Here is a 20,409-nt window from a genome sequence, read left to right as displayed (position 1 = left end):
CTGTCCCTAGCCACCCCATTCCCACAATTTACCCCCCGCGATCCCTTGCTCTTTTGCAGTGCTTTCAACCAGTCTCCAAGTTAATGCTGGTCCCCAGATGCAGGGCACTCTCCCTCGTATTGGGAGTATTACTTTCCAACTGGTCGCCTCTGGTGGCTCCCTCCCCCTTTTGTTTATCTTCCGTTATCAGTTTACCGTTCCCACTCCGCTTTACCTGCCCACTGGCTTCTTCTGCCCCTGTAGAGATCCAGACGTATAATTCTGATCTCAGGCTGATTTCATGGGTGAACGGAGTTCTTTGGTAGGTAATCAGCTCACTTTGGGGTACAGGTTGAAAAGGCGCCTCCTCCTACTTCCCCGCCATCTTCGAAAAAAACAACTTTGCTCCTCTTACTTACTTCTAAAACCAAATTTCTGTTCTGGAATACATGATAGAAACCCTTAATTGGAATATTTGCATTCCTTTTATGAAATATGTCTTCTTTGAAATATGATATAAATGTTAAAATGCTGATGGTTTTTTAAAGAGTATTTTTATTTGAGCTTAGTACTTTCACAAACTAAAACTGAAATTTCTTTATCTAGTCTGTCTATATCTTATGAAAATGTGGACACAACCAAGAAGAAACTCCCTGTTCATATCTTAGATGGTCTGACCCTGAGCTATAAGGTATGTGCTGATACATTTTGTAAGAATATTGTTTTCTATTAAATTACACCATGCAAGTAATAGGTAGGTTACGTTCTACTCTAATTTTCTGTTTTTGTTTTTATAGATCCCATGGCCTGTGGATATTGTTATAAGTTTGGAATGTCAAAAAATTTATAATCAGGTGTTCCTTCTCTTATTGCAAATAAAATGGGCAAAATATAGTCTGGATGTTTTACTATTTGGTGGTAAGATTTGTTTTCAACAGATAAATTATAGTTGCATTTTAGCCCTGAAATAAAGAAATGGGTAATCTTTGGTCATTTTTTATGTATACACAAGTGCCCAGATGACAAGTATTTATAGCAACAGTTTTGCAGTTGTCAAAATTAACCTCCCTGAATGAAATGCCAGGGAATTGTACTGCAGTCAGTCTGAAATATAACAGCTTGGTGAGGAATTTAGCCAGAATAAATATTCTTAAATTATGAAAAAAAAATTAATGACAGAGTATTGGGACTTGGCATTTAGTTGGGTTTTGTTTGTTTGTTTTTTTCTTAAGTTGGCATTTAGGTTTTAATGACAGTGATAAGGGGAACTTTTCACTACTTTACCTTCCAGAGACACTGAAGGTAGGTCCTTAATATGCCCCTGTAGAGTACCCTTTGCAGGTGATGACCACATCAGAAGTCCCACCCCTGTGCAGTGGCACAGGTGCATTTGAGTAGATGTTCTTCTCACTTACTCTACTCTTTCAATCTTGCACAGAACTAGCTAGTACTGCTGGAAAACCACAACTCAGAGAAGGATTTTTATGTGAACAAGGCACAGCTGCTCAGTTTGGATCACAAAAGGAACCAATAAGACAGCAGATTCATCGTATGTTCCTCTTGAGAGTAAAGCTCATGCACTTTGTGAACAGCTTACACAACTACATCATGACCAGGGTTTGTGTCTGAATTACTTGTGATATATTTATAAGAGCCCACAAAGTACTTATAGACTGTAAGTGTAACAATAGTGCATATAAAATATTTGATCATAAAATAACATGATAGTGGGGGAAATTTTTTTTAATAATTTTTAAAGATTTTTATTTATTTATTTGACAGGCAGAGATTACAAGTAGGCAGAGGAGATAGGCAGAGAAAGAGGAGGAAGCAGGCTCCCCGTCGAGCAGAGAGCCTGATGTGGGGCTCGATCCCAGGACCCTGGGACCCTGACCTGAGCCAAAGCAGAGGCTTTAACCCACTGAGCCACCCAGGCACCCCGGAAAATGTTTTTTTAAACATGCCAGAGCACATGCATCTGGAGACTCCTGTCCCTCCTGTCCAGCAGCCTCTTAGGATTGGCATACCCAAAGCTCCTCTTCTGGAATTGCCTTCTGAACTTGCAGTATAGTCTTTTAAACTTTATCAGTGGTGACAGATCTGTCCCTAAAAAATGGCTTCAAATTTTAGTAACAGCCAGTTACAGTCAGGCTAGTGTGGTATGTAAGGAGGAAGATGCAGCCAGATTATATAAATACATTTTTTTCCTACAGGCAAGAAACAACTCATTACAAACTAAATGAAACTGCTTTTCTTATACATCTTAAAACCAGATCTAGAGGAGGTCTGAAAGAGAAGTTCAGATAATTGAACAATAGCAGAATTCTAAGAAGACATTTGGGATTTAAAATGATTGGTTTAAAAAGAAAAACTTATTTGTATACAAGTTCTAAAACTCATTTTATTTGGAAGAAGTGAGCCTTTGAAGCCTGTGTTTTAGATGTGATGCATATGGCAGAGGTGCTTTCTGATTACCATACATTGGCTTTCAGAGACAGCCTTAAACCCTTATTATTGAGAGTATATGGTAGGAGTTTAAGTTTTTGCTTCTTATTTTCTAGTTAAATTATGTCTATGCTCCTTATAAAGAAGATTATTATAAAAACATTGAAACTTCTGAAAACATATAAGTTCAGTTTACCCGATAATTTTTTTTAAAAATGCTTCTTGTATGTGATTTGATACACTTGGCCCTTCCCACCAGGAACAGTCTGTTAGTCCAGAGTAAGGCATTTGTTTACTCTGTGAATGGATTTCCTAAAGAACTGGCCCCCCATCATTATTCTAAGATAAGAATGTCAGCCTTTAAAGAAGGCATTTTGTAAATTTTACAGATGTAATTATTGAAAAAAGAATTTGAGAGGAGTAGAAGAGATTGATATAAAGTTTTGTGTCTAGCATACACGTCTTCATAGAAGTCTGATGATTAATAAACTTTTCATCTTTCTCTTCAAGATTCTTCACAGTACAGGGCTGGAGTTTCAACATCAAGTCGAGGAAGCCAAGGATTTAGATCAGTTGATTAAGATTCACTATAGATACTTATCAACCATCCATGATCGTTGTTTGCTGAGAGAAAAGGTACGTGAGATGGTGTCTGCAGATTTGGCCATGAGGCAGGAATGAAGCTGGCCAAGGGAGATTGTCTCTCCACTTCAGAATTTTATACTTAATAAGCAGAATAGTCTATCAGGAATGACCAAATTAAGTTACAAATTTGTGCCATATTACGAGAAATTATATCTAAGAGAAACAGATATGAACTGTATTACAGTCATCTGCACCCTGCACTGCACTTAGATTCAATTGGAAGATTGTGTCTGCAGTTGTGGAATAGTAGTGCTTTAGTCAGGAAGTGCAACCAGCTTAGTGAGAATATACAGAATTAAGTCAATTTATAGCCATTAGATTACTTGCTCCCTTTTGTTGGTGCATTTAAATGGCCAGCCGAGGAAATAGTCACTTGCTCTGTTGGTCAGACTCTGCTGCTAATACTCCCTATATCACAGGTGCATTAGATATGTGGCCTGATTCCAGGTGCACTTATTCACAACCAGCACCCTTTCATATTATATTGAAGGCTGTCATTGCATTGATGAACTTTTTCTGTGACTCATGTAGATTAAATAAAAGTGTTGGTGTCAGTGTCCAAACATAGTTACAGAGCCTATATTCTGTCTGTGGCTTTAATCTCTAGGTCAGTTTTGTGAAAGAAGCCATCATGAAGGTATTGAATTTGGCTCTCATGTTTGCAGATGGTTGGCAAGCAGGTCTGGGAGCATGGAAGTAAGTATGTAGCTTGTGGAACCTCTGCGTTTTGACCATTTCAGTTTCCCTTTTAAAACTGGCTTATGAATGACTGCTTTTCTTGACGGCTCACTGAAGAGTGGGCAGCACAAACTTTCAGTTCTGGGGCTAGAGAGTGGGGCACCGCCATTTTCATCCCCTGCCCCCATTGGTGCTGAAACCCTTCAAGGAGCAAAACAGCACCACAAAGTGGAATCCAGAACCGCTAACACTGAGCTTGGCCCCCTAGCAAGGGAAGTGCAATTTCACCACCACAAGGGCACCTGAGAATCAGCACAATTGGCCTCTCCCCAAGATGACCAACAGGAACATCCAACCAGCACCAAATTCACTGATCATACAGAACTGCACAACTTCAGCTTGTGGGGAAAACCATATATAACATTTGCAGTTTATTATTCTTTAGTCTTTCAGTTTTATTTTTTCTATGCTGTTTTCTTATTTTTTCAATTATTTTAACTTTTACATGTATGTTTTATATACATATACTTACTTTTATACATTGTATATTTTATCTTACTTTACTTTTATTTTACTTTTTTATTTTACTTTATTTTCATATATATTTTTTCCTTTCTTTTGTATTTAGGAATCTCGTTTCTTTTAATAAGCAGGCCAAAATAAACCCAGGATCTAGTATTTTGTTTCATTCAGTTTATTTGTGGGTTTTTTTTTTTTCTTATTTTGTCTTGTTTTTATTTTCTTCTGGTTTGTTTTGTTATTTTTTTTCTGTTGTTCTTGTTGGTATGTTGTCTTTTCTCTTTCTTTTATTCTTTTCTGGACATAATGACCAGATGGAGAAATTCAGCATGAAAGAAAGAACAGGGGTAGCACTCAATGCCAGGGATTTAAATATGGATATAAGTAAGATGTCTGAACTAGAATTTGAAGTGATTAAAAAGATACTGGCTGGGCTTGAAAAAACCATAGGAGACACTATAAAATCCCTTACTGGAGAAATAAAAGCTAAAATTTAATCAGGCCAAAACTAAAAATGCTATTACTGGGATGCAGTCAAAACTGGAGTCTCTAATGCCAAGGATGAATGAGGCAGAGGAGAAGTTAGTGATACAGAAGACAAAATGATGGAAAATAAGGAAGCCACTCCACTCAAAGCAATGGACAGATCATCTAAGCAGAAAATCAGCAAGGAAACAAGGGCTTTGAAAGACATAATGGACCAGATGGACTTCACAGATATATTCAGAGCATTTCATCCTAAAGCAACAGAATACACATTCTTCTCAAGTACGCATGGAACATTCTCCAGAATAGATGACATACTGGGTCACAAATCAGGTCTCAGCTGGTACTAGAAGACTGAGATTATGCCATGCCTACTTCAGACCATAGTGCTTTAAAATTTGAATTTAATCACCAGAGAAAATTTGGAAGGAACACAAACACTTGGAGGTTAAAGAGCATCCTACTAAGGAATGAATGGGTCAACCATGAAATTAAGAAGAATTTTAAAAACATGTGGAAGAAAATGAAAACATGACAGTTCAAAAACACTTCAGATACAGCAAAACTGATTATAAGAGGGAAGTATATAGCAATACAAGCCTTCCTCAAGTAGCAAGAAAAGTTTCAAATTCAGAACCTAGACTTACACCTAAAGGATCTGGGAAAAGAGTAGCAAAGCCTAATGAGCAGGAGATGAGAAATAAAAATTATAGCAGAAATCAATGACATAGAAATAAAAAAATAATAAATCAATGAAACTAGTAGCTGTTTCCTTCAAAGAATTAATAAGATTGATAACCCACTAGCCAGATGATCAAAAAGAAAAGAGAAAGGACCCAAAGCAATAAAATCATGAATGAAAGAGGAGAAATCAGAACCAACACTGGAAAAAAACCGAACGATTATAAGAGAATATTATGAACAACTATATGGCAACAAATTGGGCCATCTGGAAGAAATGGATGCATTCCTAGAAACCTATAATTACCAAAACTAAAACAGGAAGAAATAGAAAACCTGAATAGACCCATAACCAGCAAAGAAATTGAAGCAGTAATCAAAAATCTCCCAACAAGCAAGAGTCCAGGGCCAGATAGCCTCCCAGCAGAATTCTACCAAAAATTTAAAGAGTTAATACCTATTCTTCTGAAGCTGTGTGAAAAAACAGAAATGAAAGGAAAACTTCCACACTCACTCTATGAGGCCAGCATTACCTTGATCCCAAAAACTAAAGACCCCACCAAAAGAGAATTACCAATCTGATGAACTCTGATGAAGATGGGTGCAAAAATTCTCACCAAGATACTAGCTAATAGAATCTAACCATACAAATAATATATTATATATTAATAAAAAATATAAGAAAAAGAAGTCAACAATACATCAAAAGGATTATTCAGCAGGACCAAGTGGGATTTATTCCTGGTCTGCGGATGTTGTTCAACATCCACAAATCAATCAAGATCATGCACCACATTAATAAAAGAAAAGACAACAACATGATTCTCTCAATTGATGCAGAAAAAGCATTTGACAAAATAGAGCATCCTTTCTATATTAAAATCTTCAAAAAGTATGGATAGAGGGAACATTCCTCAACATTCAGAAGACCCACAGCAAATGTCATCCTCAAGGGGGAAAAACTCAGAGTTTGTCCCCTAGGGTCAGAAACATAACAGGGATGCCCATTCTCACCACTGTTGTTCAACATTGTACTGGCAGTTCTAGCCTCAACAGTCAGAAAACAAAAAGAAATAAAAGGTATCCAAATTGGCAAAGAAGTCAAACTTTCACTCACAGATGACATGATAATCTATGTTGAAAACCTAAAAGACTCCACCCAGAAACTGTTAGGACTCATATAGGAATTCAGCAAAGTGGCCGATATAAAATCAATGTACAGAAGTTGATCACATTTCTGTATACCAACAATGAGACATAAGAAAGAAAAATCAAGGAATTGATCCCATTTACAATTGCACCAAAAACCATAAGATACTTAGGAATAAACCTAATCAGAGAGGAAAAGGATCTGTACTCCGAAAACTATAGAACACTTAAGAAAAAAATGGATAAACAATCCATGCTTATGTATTAGAAGAACAAATACTGTTTAAAATGTCTGCTACCCAGAGCAATCATCCCTACCAAAACACCACTCGCATTTTTCACAGAGCTGTAGCAAACAATCCTAAAATTTGTATGAAAGCTAGAAAAGACCCTGAGTAGCCAAAGGAATGTTGAAAAAGAAAGCCAGAGCTGGAGGCATCCCAGTTCCAGACTTCACACTGTATTACAAACTGTAATCATCAAGACAATATGGTACTGCCATAAGAATAGACACAAAGATCATGGAACAGAGTAGATAACCCAGAAATGGACCCTCAACTGCATGGTCAACTAATCAACAAAGCAGGAAAGAATATCCAGTGGAGAAAAGACAGTCTCTTCAACAGACGGTATTGGGAAAATAGGACAGCCACATGCAGAATGAAACTGGACCACTTTCTTACCCCATACACAAAAATAAACTCAAAATGAATGAAAGACCTAAATGTGAAACAGGAATCCATTAAATTCCTAAAAGAGAACAGAGGCAGCAACTTCTTGCTAGACACATCTCCAAAGGCAGGGAAAAGAAAAGCAAAAATTAACTATTGGGAGTTCATCGAGATAAAAAGCTTCTGCACAGCAAAACTTCAGCAAAACTAAAGGCAGCCTATGGAATGGGAGAAGATATTCACAAATGACATCAGATAAAGGGCTAGTATCCAAACTTAAAAGGGACACCTGGGTGCCTTGGTCCTTAAGTGTCTGACTTCAGCTCAGGTCAGGATCCCAGGATCCTGCTTCTCCACTGCCTGCCACTCCCCCTACTTGTGCTCTCTCACTCTCTCAATCTGTCTCTGACAAATAAAATCTTATTTAAAAAAAAAAAAAAGAAGAAGGGCGCCTGGGTGGCTCAGTGGGTTGAGCCGTTGCCTTCGGCTCAGGTCATGATCTCAGGGTCCTGGGATCGAGTCCCGCATCGGGCTCTCTGCTCGGCGGGGAGCCTGCTTCCTCCTCTCTCTCTGCCTGCCTCTCTGCCTACTTGTAATCTCTCTCTGTCAAATAAATAAATAAAATCTTCAAAAAAAAAAAAAAGAAGAAGAAGAAGAAGAACTTACCAAATTCACCCCCAAAAAACAACCCAGTCAGGAAATGTGCAGAAAACATGAAAGAGATTTCTCCAAAGAAGACATACAAATGGCCAGTAGTCACAGGAAAAAATGCTCAGTATCACTCAGTATCAGGGAAATAGAAATCAAAACCACAATGAAATACCACCTCATACCAGGCAGAATGGCTAAAAATTAACCAGTCAGGAAGGAACAGATGTTGGCAAGGATGTGGAGAAAGGGGAATCCTCTTACATTGTTGGTGGGAATGTAAATGGTGCAGTCACTCTGGAAAACAGTATGGAAGTTCCTCGAAAAGTTAAAATAGGGGTGCCTGGATGGCTCGGTGTGTTAAGCCACTGCCTTCGGCTCAGGTCATGATCTCAGGGTCCTGGGATCGAGCTCTGCATCGGGCTTTCTGCTCAGTGGGGAGCCTGCTTCCTCCTCTCTCTCTGCTGTCTCTCCGCCTACTTGTGATCTCTTTCAAATAAATAAAATCTTTAAAAAAAAAAAAAAAGTTAAAATAGAGCTACCCTACAGCCCAGAGCCACCCTACAGCCCAGCAGTTGTACCACTACATATTTATCCAAAGGGTACAGACATAGTGATTTAAAAGGACACCTGCAACCCATGTTCATACTAGCAATGTCCACAATAGCCAAAATATGGAAAGAGCCGAGATGTCCATCAACAGATAAATGAGCAAAGAAGATGTGGTGTATACACATACACACACACACACAGAATGGTATATTACTCAAACATCAAAAAGAATGAAATCTTGCCATTTGCAACAACATATGGATGGAACTAGAGGGTATCATGCTAAGCAAAATAAAAAGAGCAAAAGAGGGAGACAAACCATAACGAACAACTATAGGGAACAAACTGACGGTGGCTGGTGGAGAGGTGGGTTTATGGATGGGGTAACTAGGTGATGGACATTAAGGAAAGGACTTGAAGTTAAGAGCAGTGGATGTTGAATGCAATTGAGGAATCACTGATTCTACCACAGAAACTAATAATACAGGATATGTTAATTAAATTGAATTTAAATTTAAAAAAATTTTTAAACTGGCTTTATTCTCAAAACTTTTTTGTAAATTACATTCTGGGAGTCTTTTTACATCTTGGTGCAATATATTACACATATCCCATGTCACATATCACATATCATATATTACATATACGAAAGTAAGAGTTGAACTTTTTCATTTTAACTAGGCAGCATCAAAAGTGTGCAGTTTTTTTTATGAGTTGTAAAACAATTACCTGAAAATTTTAATTGGAACAAGTAGATATTCTTAGATTGCATTCATGTTTACTTGTAAAAGTTTTGTTAATTATGAATACTTTGAAACATACACAATTAGAGCAAACTGCCTAACAAACTCTAGGTGCCCAACTCCATTCATAACTTGCTGAATTATTTTAAAGCGAATTCTGGATGTCTTGATAGAGTATTGTCCAGAATCATACAGAAAGACAGATGCCATAAAGTCAGAAGACAGTTGTGGAGCCAGGAGCTTGCTTTTCATATCTAAAGTGCCATCCTCTACTGTTAATGTACAGTTCAGTAGTTTGTCCCTGTCTTGTTCATAAAATTCATGATAATTCCTCTGTTACTTCCCTAAAATGAAAGTGCAAGTCTGATTGACCAGACTGTTGGAATAATAGCTTGTACATGTCAGTAAGGAGGTAAGAATTCATGATAGTGCTAATCAAAATTAAAACCTTGGGATGCCTGGGTGGCTCAGTTGGTTAAGCAGCTGCCTTCGGCTCAGGTCATGATCCCAGCGTCCTGGGATCGAGTCCCCCCATCGGGCTCCTTGCTCCGCAGGGAGCCTGCTTCTCCCTCTGACTCTGCCTTCCACTCTGTCTGCCTATGCTCGCTCTCGCTCACTCTCTCTCTGACAAATAAATAAAATCTTTAAAAAAAAAATTAAAACCTTAATCTACGCTGTTTCAGAATGCTCTGAATAAGGAAACTAAGTGTAGTTTAGAATTCTTAATTGCAGGATGAAAATAAAATTCTTACTTGCTTTGTTATGGCTGTCTCAAAGTATGTAAAACACATTTTTCTTTCCATATCACTGGGACATAGAGGTGGAAATAATAACACTGCTGCATTTGCTTGGCTAAAATTGAATTGTTTCAGTTTCTTCAAAAAGTAAATTGTGAGAACAACACCACAGAGTGAGGAAGACTTTAGAAGCATTATGAGCCATTATAGTGTTTATGGAAATTAATTGATCCTGATTCAGATGTAGAGTAGAAGAGTGAAAAATTTCAAAAGCAATGTGAATTTTGAACACTGGTTATTTGGTGATATTAAAAAATCATTGTTAAATATTTTCAAGCAAACGGTATTATGGTGTTTTTTTTTTAATATCTTTTCAGCATAACAGTATTCATTGTATTGTGGCTGTTTTAAAAGGAGTCTGTATCTTTAATGTATACACACTGAAATATTTATGACCAAAGGGCTATGAGGTCTCAAATTTGTTTCTAAATGTGGTAGATATGGGCTATGCACAGAGCCTCTTTGCAGTAGATGACTGCTGAGGCTGGATGTGGGTATGTGAGTGTCCTCTGCACTCTCTCCTATGTACGTTCCATATTGTCCATAATAAAGTTTTTATTTTTTTAAAGATTTTATTTTTTATAAATTTTATTTAAATTCAATTTGTTAACATATAGTGTATCATTAGTTTCAGTTAGAGTTCAGTAATTCATTAGTTGCATATAACACCCAGTACTCATTTCATCATGCAGCCTCCTTAATGCCCGTCACCCAATTACCCTATCCTCCCCCCCGCCCCCCCAGCAATTCTGTTTGTTCCCTATAGTTAAGAGTCTCTGATGGTTTGTCTCCTTCTCTGATTTCGTCTTACTTGATTTTTCCTTCCCATTTTTTAATAACTTTAAAATGTAGGGTTTTATATCTTTAATGTATTTGTTGTTTCATAAAGAAGATATGCAAATGAAAAATACAGAAATGTGTAATGGAAAACGGAACCTCCCCAGTCATCCCAGCTTCAGAACTCAGTACCACCCAAAAAGAGCATAGTTATATGTCATAATGACTTTTGCCTTCAAATATTTGGAAAATTTATATTTTAAAGTGGGGGAGGAAATTTTATATTTCATAATCTTTAGACTTAGGAAATTAAACTGAAGTACATTTGAAATTAATCCAAAGGCATTTTGTAGCCTACCCTTAACCCTTTATATACTTACTAAATTGCAGTTTACTTTCTTTCCTAGAATGGAATCTATAGAGAAAATGGAGTCCGATTTTAAAAACTGCCATATGTTTCTTGTAACCATTTTAAACAAAGCTGTCTGTAGAGGATCCTTTCCCCATCGTGAGTATACCATGTTAAATTATTAACCGCTTTTATATTTTCTTGTACCTAAGTCTAATGTTACTATTTTGGTACTAATCTCATGAAGAATTAGAAAATTTCACCATTTCCAACATAAAAAAAATCCCTCAGCAGTTGTGCCATGCTTCGACTTGTTTTTTCAGAATCACAACGTGGTGAGTGAATATCGGATGTAAAACGGGGGGACTAAAGATACTACTTTTTAGTATATGATATGTTACACTAGTGGATTTCTAGAACTGGTTTTTGTTTTTTTTTTTTAAGATTTTATTTATTTATTTATTTGACAGACAGAGATCACAAGTAGGCAGAGAGGCAGGCAAGAGAGAGGAAGGGAAGCAGGCTCCCCGCTGAGCAGAGAGCTGAGATGTGGGGCTGGAACTAGAACTATTACTAAGTAAAGCAGATGGCAGACTAGATCTCAGTCATATTTTACTATTACACATAGATTTTATAATTATTTCTTTTCAAAAAATAAGCATTGAGGTTTTTGTTTTGTTTTGTTTTGGCGATTTCAAAAACTCCAGGAAAGTACAGGTGTTCAAAATACCATGTGAGGAGACAAGTCTGTGGATTGAGTCACAGGGAGGAGAGAGCTGTTTCATTTGTAAAAACAGAAGACTAAGTAATCTCTCTTTGCACGGCCTTTTTTTTTTTTTTTCTTTTAAGCATGCAGGGTTAATCTCTCCTTTTTCTGCATATTCTAATCATGATGTACTAGTTAAGAATAGCTGAACATTTTTAAAAATTCTGTTAGAAAAATGTTAGAGGAAGCACTGACTTACTCGCCCATTTTTGCTCTGGGTGATTGTTACGCAAAAAGGATCCATTCATAGGTTAGAACATAGCATTTTGTTATGAACTGACTCCAGATTCTATAACATAGGGGACAACTGTGATTTGTTCAGTGAAATGCCAGGTGTTTTGTTTTCAACATTAATTTGAAATACGAAATAAATGCTACTTTTTCAATTTGTATTTAATAAGCCAATTATCATCTTTATTTACATTTAAAATAATTAAAAATTGGATAGTCAAATACTTTCAGTTCTGAAATTATTGAAGCCTTATTTTCAAATATTTAAACCTATTTTTTAACCTTATCTTTATTCTTTCCACAGTGGAGTCTCTCGCACTGTCACTCATGGCTGGCATGGAACAAAGTTAAATCTCTTTAATGTAGTAAATACCTAAGATTTGATCTTGATACATAAATAATTCCACCACATGCAGCTGAGAAATCAGAATCTCTATTTTGGTTCATTTTAAAAAGTTGTCTATATTGTCTAGACAAGTACATTTATAGGTGTTTTCTTTGGAGATTATCGGATAGTATATAAGCTTATGTGTATAAAATTACATCAATAAAGCAAAATGTATATAAGCTGTTTATACTTATATGTCCTACTGTAAAATACATTTATGTGTATTTAAGTGTGAATTATGTCATATTTGGAAATGCAGCCTTATCGAAAGCATTTTAGATTCTATTCTCCTTTTGCTTGGCCACAGAAACTTTTGTATAGTTTTTCTTTGTTTCTTTTTTTTTTTTTTTTTTTTTTTAGGTCTTACTTAAATTCAAGTAGGTTAACATGTACTCTATTATTAATTTCAGGGGTAGAATTTAGTGATTCATCACCGACAGCTCTACTTCAAGTGCTTTCCTTAATTCCCATCACCCAGTTATCCATCCCTAAAACCCACCTCCCTTCCAGCAACCCTCAATTTGTTCCCTATAGATAAGAGTCTCTTATGATCCCTCTCTGATTTTGTTTTATTTTTCCTTCCCATCCCCCCTATGTTCATCTGTTTTGTTTCTTAAATTCCACGTAGGAATGAAATCATATGGTATTTGTCTTTCTCTGACTGACTTATGTCCCTTAGCATAATACCCTCTAGTTCCATCCACATGTCATTGAAAATGGCAAGATTTCATTCCTTTTGATGGCTGAGTATATACCACTCTCTCCATATATATCACATCTTTATTCATTCATCTATTGATGGACATTTGTGCTCTTTCCATATTTTGGCTATTGTGGATATTGCTGTAAACATTGGGGTGCATGTGCCCCCTTTGAATCACCATGTCTGTACCCTTTAGATAAATATGTAGTGGTGCAATTGCTGAGTCATAGGGTAGATCTATTTTAACTTTTTGAGGAACCTCCATACTGTTTTTCAGAGTGACTGCACCAATTTGCATTCACACCAACAATGTAAGAGGATTCCCCTTTTTCCACATTCTTGCCAACATCTGTTCTTTCCTGAGTTGTGATTTTACCCATCCTGACCAGCTCATAGTTATATTGATCTGTTTTATTGGTGTTTGTTGTTTCTATTTTTTTTTTAACATTTATTTATTTATTTATTTTAGAGAGAAAGCACAGTGGGCAGGGGCAGAGAGTGAGGAAGAGAGAGTCTTAAGCAGACTGGACACTGAGCACAAATCCCAATGCAGCGCTCAATCTCAAAATCCCAAGATCACAATCTTTGCCTAAACCAGGTGTCGAACATTTAATTGACTGTGCCACCCAGGCAGCCTTCTATATCATTATTTCTGTTCTATATTATTTTCCTTCTCCTGGCTTTAGGCTTTATTTGCTGTTCTTTTTATAGCTCCTTAAGGTGTAAGTTTAGGTAGCGTTTGAGACTCTTCTTGCCTCTTGAGGAAGGCCTGTATTACAATATACTTACCTCTTAGGTCCACCTTTGCTGCATTGCAAAGGTTTTGGACTATCATGTTTTCATTCTGATTTGCTTCCATGTGTTTTTCTTTTTTCATTTCTTTTATTTCCTGTTTTACCCATTCTTTCATTAGTATGATGTTCTTTCATCTTCATGCATTTGTAGTCTTTTCAAATTTTTTCTTGTGGTTGACCTCAACTTTCATAGTGTTGTGATCTGAAAATATGCGTGGTATAATCTTGATCTTTTTATACTTGTGGAGTCCTGATTTATGACCCAGTATGTGATCTGTTCTGGAGAATGTTCCATGTGCACTTGAAAAGAATGTGTTTTCCTCTGCTTTAGGATGAAATGTTCTGAATATATCTGTTAGGACCATCTCGTTCAGTATCACTCAAAGCCATTGTCCTTGTTGATTTTCTGCCTAGGTGATCTGTCTATTGCTGTGAGTGGGGTGTTAAAATCCTCTGTTATCACTGTATTATCAGTGAGTAATTTATGTTTGTTATTAATTGATTTATACGTTTGGATGCTCCCAAGTTGGGGGCATAAATATTTACAATTATTAGATATACTTGTTTGATAGACCCCTTAATTATAATATAGTACCCTTCTTCATCTCTTATTATAGTCTTTGGTTTAAAATGTAGTCTGGGGGCACCTGGGTGGCTCAGTCATTAAGCATCTGCCTTTGGCTCAGGTCATGATCCCAGGGTCCTGGGATTGAGCCCAACATTGGGCTCCCTGCTCAGCCCGAGACCTGCTTCTCCCTCTCCTACTCCCCCTGCTTGTGTTCCCTCTCTGTGTCAAATGAATAAAATCTTTAAAAAATAAAAAAAAAAAATGTAGTCTGTTATAAACATGGCTACTCTGGCTTTCTTTTGATATCCAGTAACGATAAATGGTTCTCCACCCCCTCACCTTAAATCCATAGGTATCTTTAGGTCTAAAATGAGTCTCTTGTAGGCAGCATATAGACGGTCTTGTTTTTTATTCCTTCTAATACTCTATGTCTTTTGATTGGAGCATTTAGTCCATTTTACATTCAAAGTGACTATTTAAAAATACTAATTCAGTGCTGATGGGTGGGGGTTGGAGGGCAGTAGGGGGAATGGGGTTGCCATCTTCTCTTGATCCCTGAGTTCATACCCACTACTCTTCAGGAAACTCTCACAAAAGATCAGTCACCTTTCTTGTGTCCCCAGCTTCCTTCAGATCCCTGCCTTCACCCTGCCTGCTAGGTGGTACAGTACTCCTGTGTTTTATCTCAGGCACGGACTGAGTTTCAAAACTCCAAATTTTAGAGATCCCTGAGGCGCAATGTTGATTCTTTGGGTGGGGGTCTCCCCACGCTTTTGCCATTTGCCAGTTTGTCCCAGAAGTCAGTAGTTTGATAGTACAGCAGTTTGGAGTTTATGGTAAAGATCAGCAAAAAGACAGCACCGTGGTTTGCTGCCCTCACCTAGTGTCTTTGTCCCTATGCAAGGGAACAGGGCAGCTCAGTAGTGCTTATGAGGTCTTTTGTCCCCAGAGCAATTGTGTCCCCTCTCCCAAATGCACTGTAAGCAGGAAAATTGTTTCTTCCTGTGGGACTGTGGGGATCCTGAGACCACACGGCCTGCTCCCAGGCTTCCACCCTCCTTTCCCACTGCCAAACCTACCAGGCAAAACCTCCAAAACTTCAGACTTTGTGCTCCACTGCTTTATCAGTGTTTGCGGTAGTAAGCCCCTTTCCTTTTCCCAGGCAGTAGTTTTGGGGAAGAGTTTTTCTTGTGACAATGCTCTTGTTTTTGTTTGTTCGCTTTTACAAATCAGGTCAGATTCTTTGCATTGAGTTAGTTAGAACTTCAGTTTGAATTAAGTTTTCCATTTACTGGTTTGTAAATTGACTTTCTCTTTTTATTTTTTCTATTTTTTAAACTTTTATTTTTAATAATCTCTATACCCAACATGGGGCTCACTTAAAACTCCAAGATCAAGAGTCACATGCTCTACTAACTGAGCCAGACAGGTTCCTCTACTTTCTACCTTAAAGTCAAGTTTATTGAGGTAAAACTTGGGTTAAAGTTAATCTTTGTAGATATGCAGCTCTGTGAATCCTGATGTACCCATTACTCCAGTCAAAATAGAGAAGTTTTATAATCTCCAGAAGTTCTCACATGCCCTTGCGTCAGTCTTCCCCCAGCCCCTGGCAACAACTTAATCTGTTCTCTGTCCTGTGGTGTTGTCTCTTCCAGAATATCATATAAAATAAACCATATATTTCTGTGTAGCCATTTGAGGATGGGTTAACACAACACTGCTTTTGAGATTCATCCAGGTTGTTAATTTATGTCTTCTCGTTGCTGAACAGTATTGTGTTGTATGAATTGGTATTATTTATTCATAGACCAAGTCATGGACATGTGGATGGGCTCTTGGTTTAGGCCCTCATGAATAGAGCTGCTGTAAACATTTGTGTCAGGTTTTCATGTGAACATAATTTTACTTCCTCTTGGGTAAATGCCTGGGACTGGGCTTGGTAGGCCATGATAAGTATTTGTTTAATATTATAGAAAACCTTTTTCCAAAGTGGTTATACCATTCTATATTCCCACCAACAAAGTATGAAAATTCCAGTTGTTCTGCATTCACATCAGGTCTCCATATTGTCAGTTTCTTGTTTTATTTTGCCACTTTAATAGGTGTGTAAATGGTTTGTAATTGTGCCGAATTTTTTAAATTTATTTTTTAGTAATCTCTACACCCATTGTGGGGCTTGAACTCACAACCCTGAGATTAAGAGTTGCATGCTCTTCTGGCTCTTCTGAGCCAGGCAGGTGCCCCTAATTATGTTGAATTTTCTAAAAATTTACTTTTTAGGGCACTTACGTGGCTCAGTCCGTTAAGTGTCTGCCTTTGACTCAGGTCATGATCCCAGAGTCCTAGGTTCGAGTGCCACATTAGGCTCCCCACTCAGCAAGGTGTCTGCTTCTCCCTCTACCCTTCCCCTGCTTGTGCTTGCTCTTTTTCTCTTCAAATTCATAAATAAAATCTTATAAATAAATAAAAATTAAAATTTACTTTTTAGAATTGAGATATAACATATATAGTAAAATGTACAGATCTTACAGCTGTAGTTTGATAAGTTTTGACAAATGTGGATACCTCTGTAACCAAAAAAGCTATAGAACATTTCCATTACCCTAGAAAGCTGCCTCTTGCCCCTTTGGCATGATGCCCTACCCAGAGGCAGCCACTGCTCCAGTTTACATCAATATACATTAGTTTTGCTTATTGTTAATTTTATATAAATGGAATCATATACCATGAATCCTTTTAAGTCTGGTTTCTTTTTCATCAGCATAAAGATCTTGAAATGGTTGTTGTGTATGTCAACAATGTGTTTCTTTTTTAGAAATGCACTTTATTTGGGGGGACAGTTCTGGGTTCACAGCAAAATTCACTGAGGAAGGTAGAGATTTCCCATATACCCGCTCTCCTTGCACATCCTCCCATACTATCAACATCTTGTACCAGAGCTATACATTTACTTATATATTTATTATAGTCAGTGAACCTACATTATTAACACATTCTCACCCAAAGTCCATTCTTTACATTAGGATTAACTTTTGGTGTTACACATTCTGTGGTTTTTGACAAGTGTATAATGACTTGTACCTACCACTATAGTGTCCTATAGAGTAGCTTTACTGCCCTAAAAATCCCTTACTGTTCCATCTATTCATTCTTCTATCCCTCCAGCCCTGACCTTTTTACTTTCTCTGGTTTTGCCTTTTCCAGAATGTCATATAATTTAAATAATCCAGTTCTAGCACCATTTGTTTAAAAACAGTTCTTTCTCCATTAACTTTTTTGGCATTTTAGTTTTAAAAAATCAATCTATAAGTCTATTTCTGAACTCCTCTGTTTCATTAATCTGTTTGTCTTTTTGCCAGTACCACACTAATCTTGATTAGTGTGGCTTTATAGAAAGTCTTGAAATGAGGTAATGAAGTCCTCTAATACTGTCCTTCGAGATTACTTTGATTATTCCAGGTCTTTTGCATATTCATAAAAATTTTAGAATCAGCCTGTCATTGACAAAATGCCTGCTGGAATTAATTTGGGTTCTGCTGATTTTGTATGTCATTTGGAAAGAACTGGCATCCACATGGAATCTTCTACTTCATAAATATGGTATATCTTTTCATTTTGATATTTATTCTCTCTGAATAATGCTTTATAGTTGCTCTGAGCAACTTTATAGTTGTCAGTGTAAAGATCTTGTATATCTTGTATTAAATGCATCCCTATGTTAATATTTTCAATGTTATATTTTATGATCTTTGGCTTCTAGTATTTTATTATAAAAATTTCAATCAAAAAATAAATTTCAATCATACAGGAAAGTTGAAAGAATTTTACAATGAACCCACCACCTAGTTTTATCCTATAAATACCACTTTATTATATTTGCTTATTTAAAATTTTTCAGGATGCTGCTCTAATATAGAAATACTTTTTATATTGACCTTGAATCTTATGAGCTTATTAAATTCACTTATTTGTTTTAGTAGTTTGAGATTCCTTTATATTTTCAACATACACAATTATGTCACTTATGAATAAAGACAGTTTTTACTTATTTTCCAATCTTTATGCCTTTTCTTTTTCCTCTTTATTGCACTGGCTAGAACCTCCAGTATAATATTGCAGAAGTGTTGGGAGCAAATAGGTTTACCTTGTTCCTGACCTTAGAAGTAAAAGCATTTGATCTACCATTAAGTATGGCATTTTTTTACAGGTTTTTTTTTTATTAGGTTGAGAAAGTATTGTTCTATTCCTAGTTTGTTGAGAGTTTTTAATCATGAATGGTTGTTGGATTTTTTTCAAATATACTTCCACATCTATTAAGATGATTAGATGGTTTTTGTCCCTTCTGTTGTTAATATGTGATTACATTGTTTGATTTTCAAATGTTGAGTCAACCCTGCATTTATGAGATAAATCCTCTCGTAAATTTGATTTACTTAAATACTTGATATCATTAGGGAATTTGGGGTCCATCTAATGAGGGATTTTTTTCTGTAATTTTCTTTTCTTGCAGTCCCCTATAAATTTGTTATCAGGGTTATGTCGTACTCATAAAATGTTTTATCCCTTTTATCGCCTTATGCCTTAATTGTTCTCATTATTTAGCCTCAACTTTCTTTTGGTTTAATTTCCTTTTTTTTTTTTTTTCTTGAGTCTAACCAAATGGGCCTCCAACTTATCACTTTCTCTTCAGGAGTATCTTTCAGAATCTTTGTTCAGTTTTTTTGACTACCAGCTGTTGTGCTATTCCTTGGATCTTTGATATCTTACCGTACACATGCATAGGTTAGGAATCAAAGATCCAAGAAGAGTTTAATATCTGAAGTCCAAGGTCAATGAGACTTCAGCTTTCTGGTTGAGATTGGTCTGCTCTGTGCTGTGCATTCTGGAAGTGCTCTCAGAGAAAGCCATATAGATGTGGGTCTCACCTAGTATCATTCCCTTTTCAAGGGTAAGTACCCTTAATTTTTGCCTTCTTTTGTTCATTCTCTAATTTTTAGTGACCTGTCAAGTTTATTAATCTTTTGTCAGAATAATGTTTTGTCAGAATTTGTATTTTACAGTTCTAAAGTTGTTTTTTTTTTTTTAATTTCCCATTTCTTTCCTGAAATGCCTATTTTCTTTGCCATGTATGCCATCTAGTCCTGCAAATTCCTCAACATACCTGTAATTATTTCAAAGTACTTGGCTGTTTTTCCTCAATTATGACATTTTTTTTTGTATGTATCACACTTAGTTAAATGTCTTTACGTTTTGAGAGTTTATTCTAGATGTCTATAAAAGAACATTGCACAACTATTTGGTACTTACCCCAAAGATACAGATGTAGTGAAAAGAAGGGCATTCTGTACCCCAGTGTTCATACCAGCAATGGCCACAGTTGCCAAACTGTGGAAAGAGCCAAGGTGTCCTTCAATGGACAAATGGATAAAGAAGATATGGTCCATATATACAGTGGAGTATTATGCCTCCATCAGAAAGGATGAATACGGGCACCTGGGTGGCTCAGTGGGTTAAGCCGCTGCCTTCGGCTCAGGTCATGATCTCAGGGTTCTGGGATCGAGTCCCGCATCGGGCTCTCTGCTCTGCAGGGAGTCGGCTTCCTCCTCTCTCTCTCTCTTCCTGCTTCTCTGCCTACTTGTGATCTCTCTCTGTCAAATAAATAAATAAAATCTTTAAAAAAAAAAAAAAAAAAAAAGAAAGGATGAATACCCAACTTTTGTATCAACATGGATGGGACTGGAAGAGATTATGCTGAGTGAAATAATTCAAGCAGAGAGAGTCAATTATCGTATGGGTTTGCTTACTTGTTGAGCATAAGGAGTAACACCGAGGACATGGGG

The 20,409-nt window shown here is 36.7% G+C and overlaps 1 protein-coding gene across 3 annotated transcripts in view; it reads left to right on the top strand.

The window, feature by feature from the left end:
- TUBGCP5 (tubulin gamma complex component 5) overlaps positions 1-19,146 on the top strand; it is a 113,931-nt gene extending 94,785 nt beyond the window's left edge. For all 3 annotated transcript variants that reach the window (XM_059180267.1, XM_059180268.1, XM_059180266.1), the window contains 7 exons: positions 586-670; positions 777-897; positions 1,418-1,596; positions 2,935-3,060; positions 3,677-3,765; positions 11,178-11,278; positions 12,421-19,146. In XM_059180267.1, coding sequence (XP_059036250.1) covers positions 586-670; positions 777-897; positions 1,418-1,596; positions 2,935-3,060; positions 3,677-3,765; positions 11,178-11,278; positions 12,421-12,467 — 748 coding nt within the window. In that variant the 3' untranslated portion in view covers positions 12,468-19,146. The remainder of the gene's footprint in view (positions 1-585; positions 671-776; positions 898-1,417; positions 1,597-2,934; positions 3,061-3,676; positions 3,766-11,177; positions 11,279-12,420) is intronic.
- Positions 19,147-20,409: the final 1,263 nt, after the last annotated feature.

Source organism: Mustela lutreola, chromosome 7, assembly GCF_030435805.1.
Source record: "Mustela lutreola isolate mMusLut2 chromosome 7, mMusLut2.pri, whole genome shotgun sequence".
NCBI lineage: Eukaryota > Metazoa > Chordata > Mammalia > Carnivora > Mustelidae > Mustela > Mustela lutreola.
This window is presented reverse-complemented; position numbering and strand designations above follow the sequence as displayed.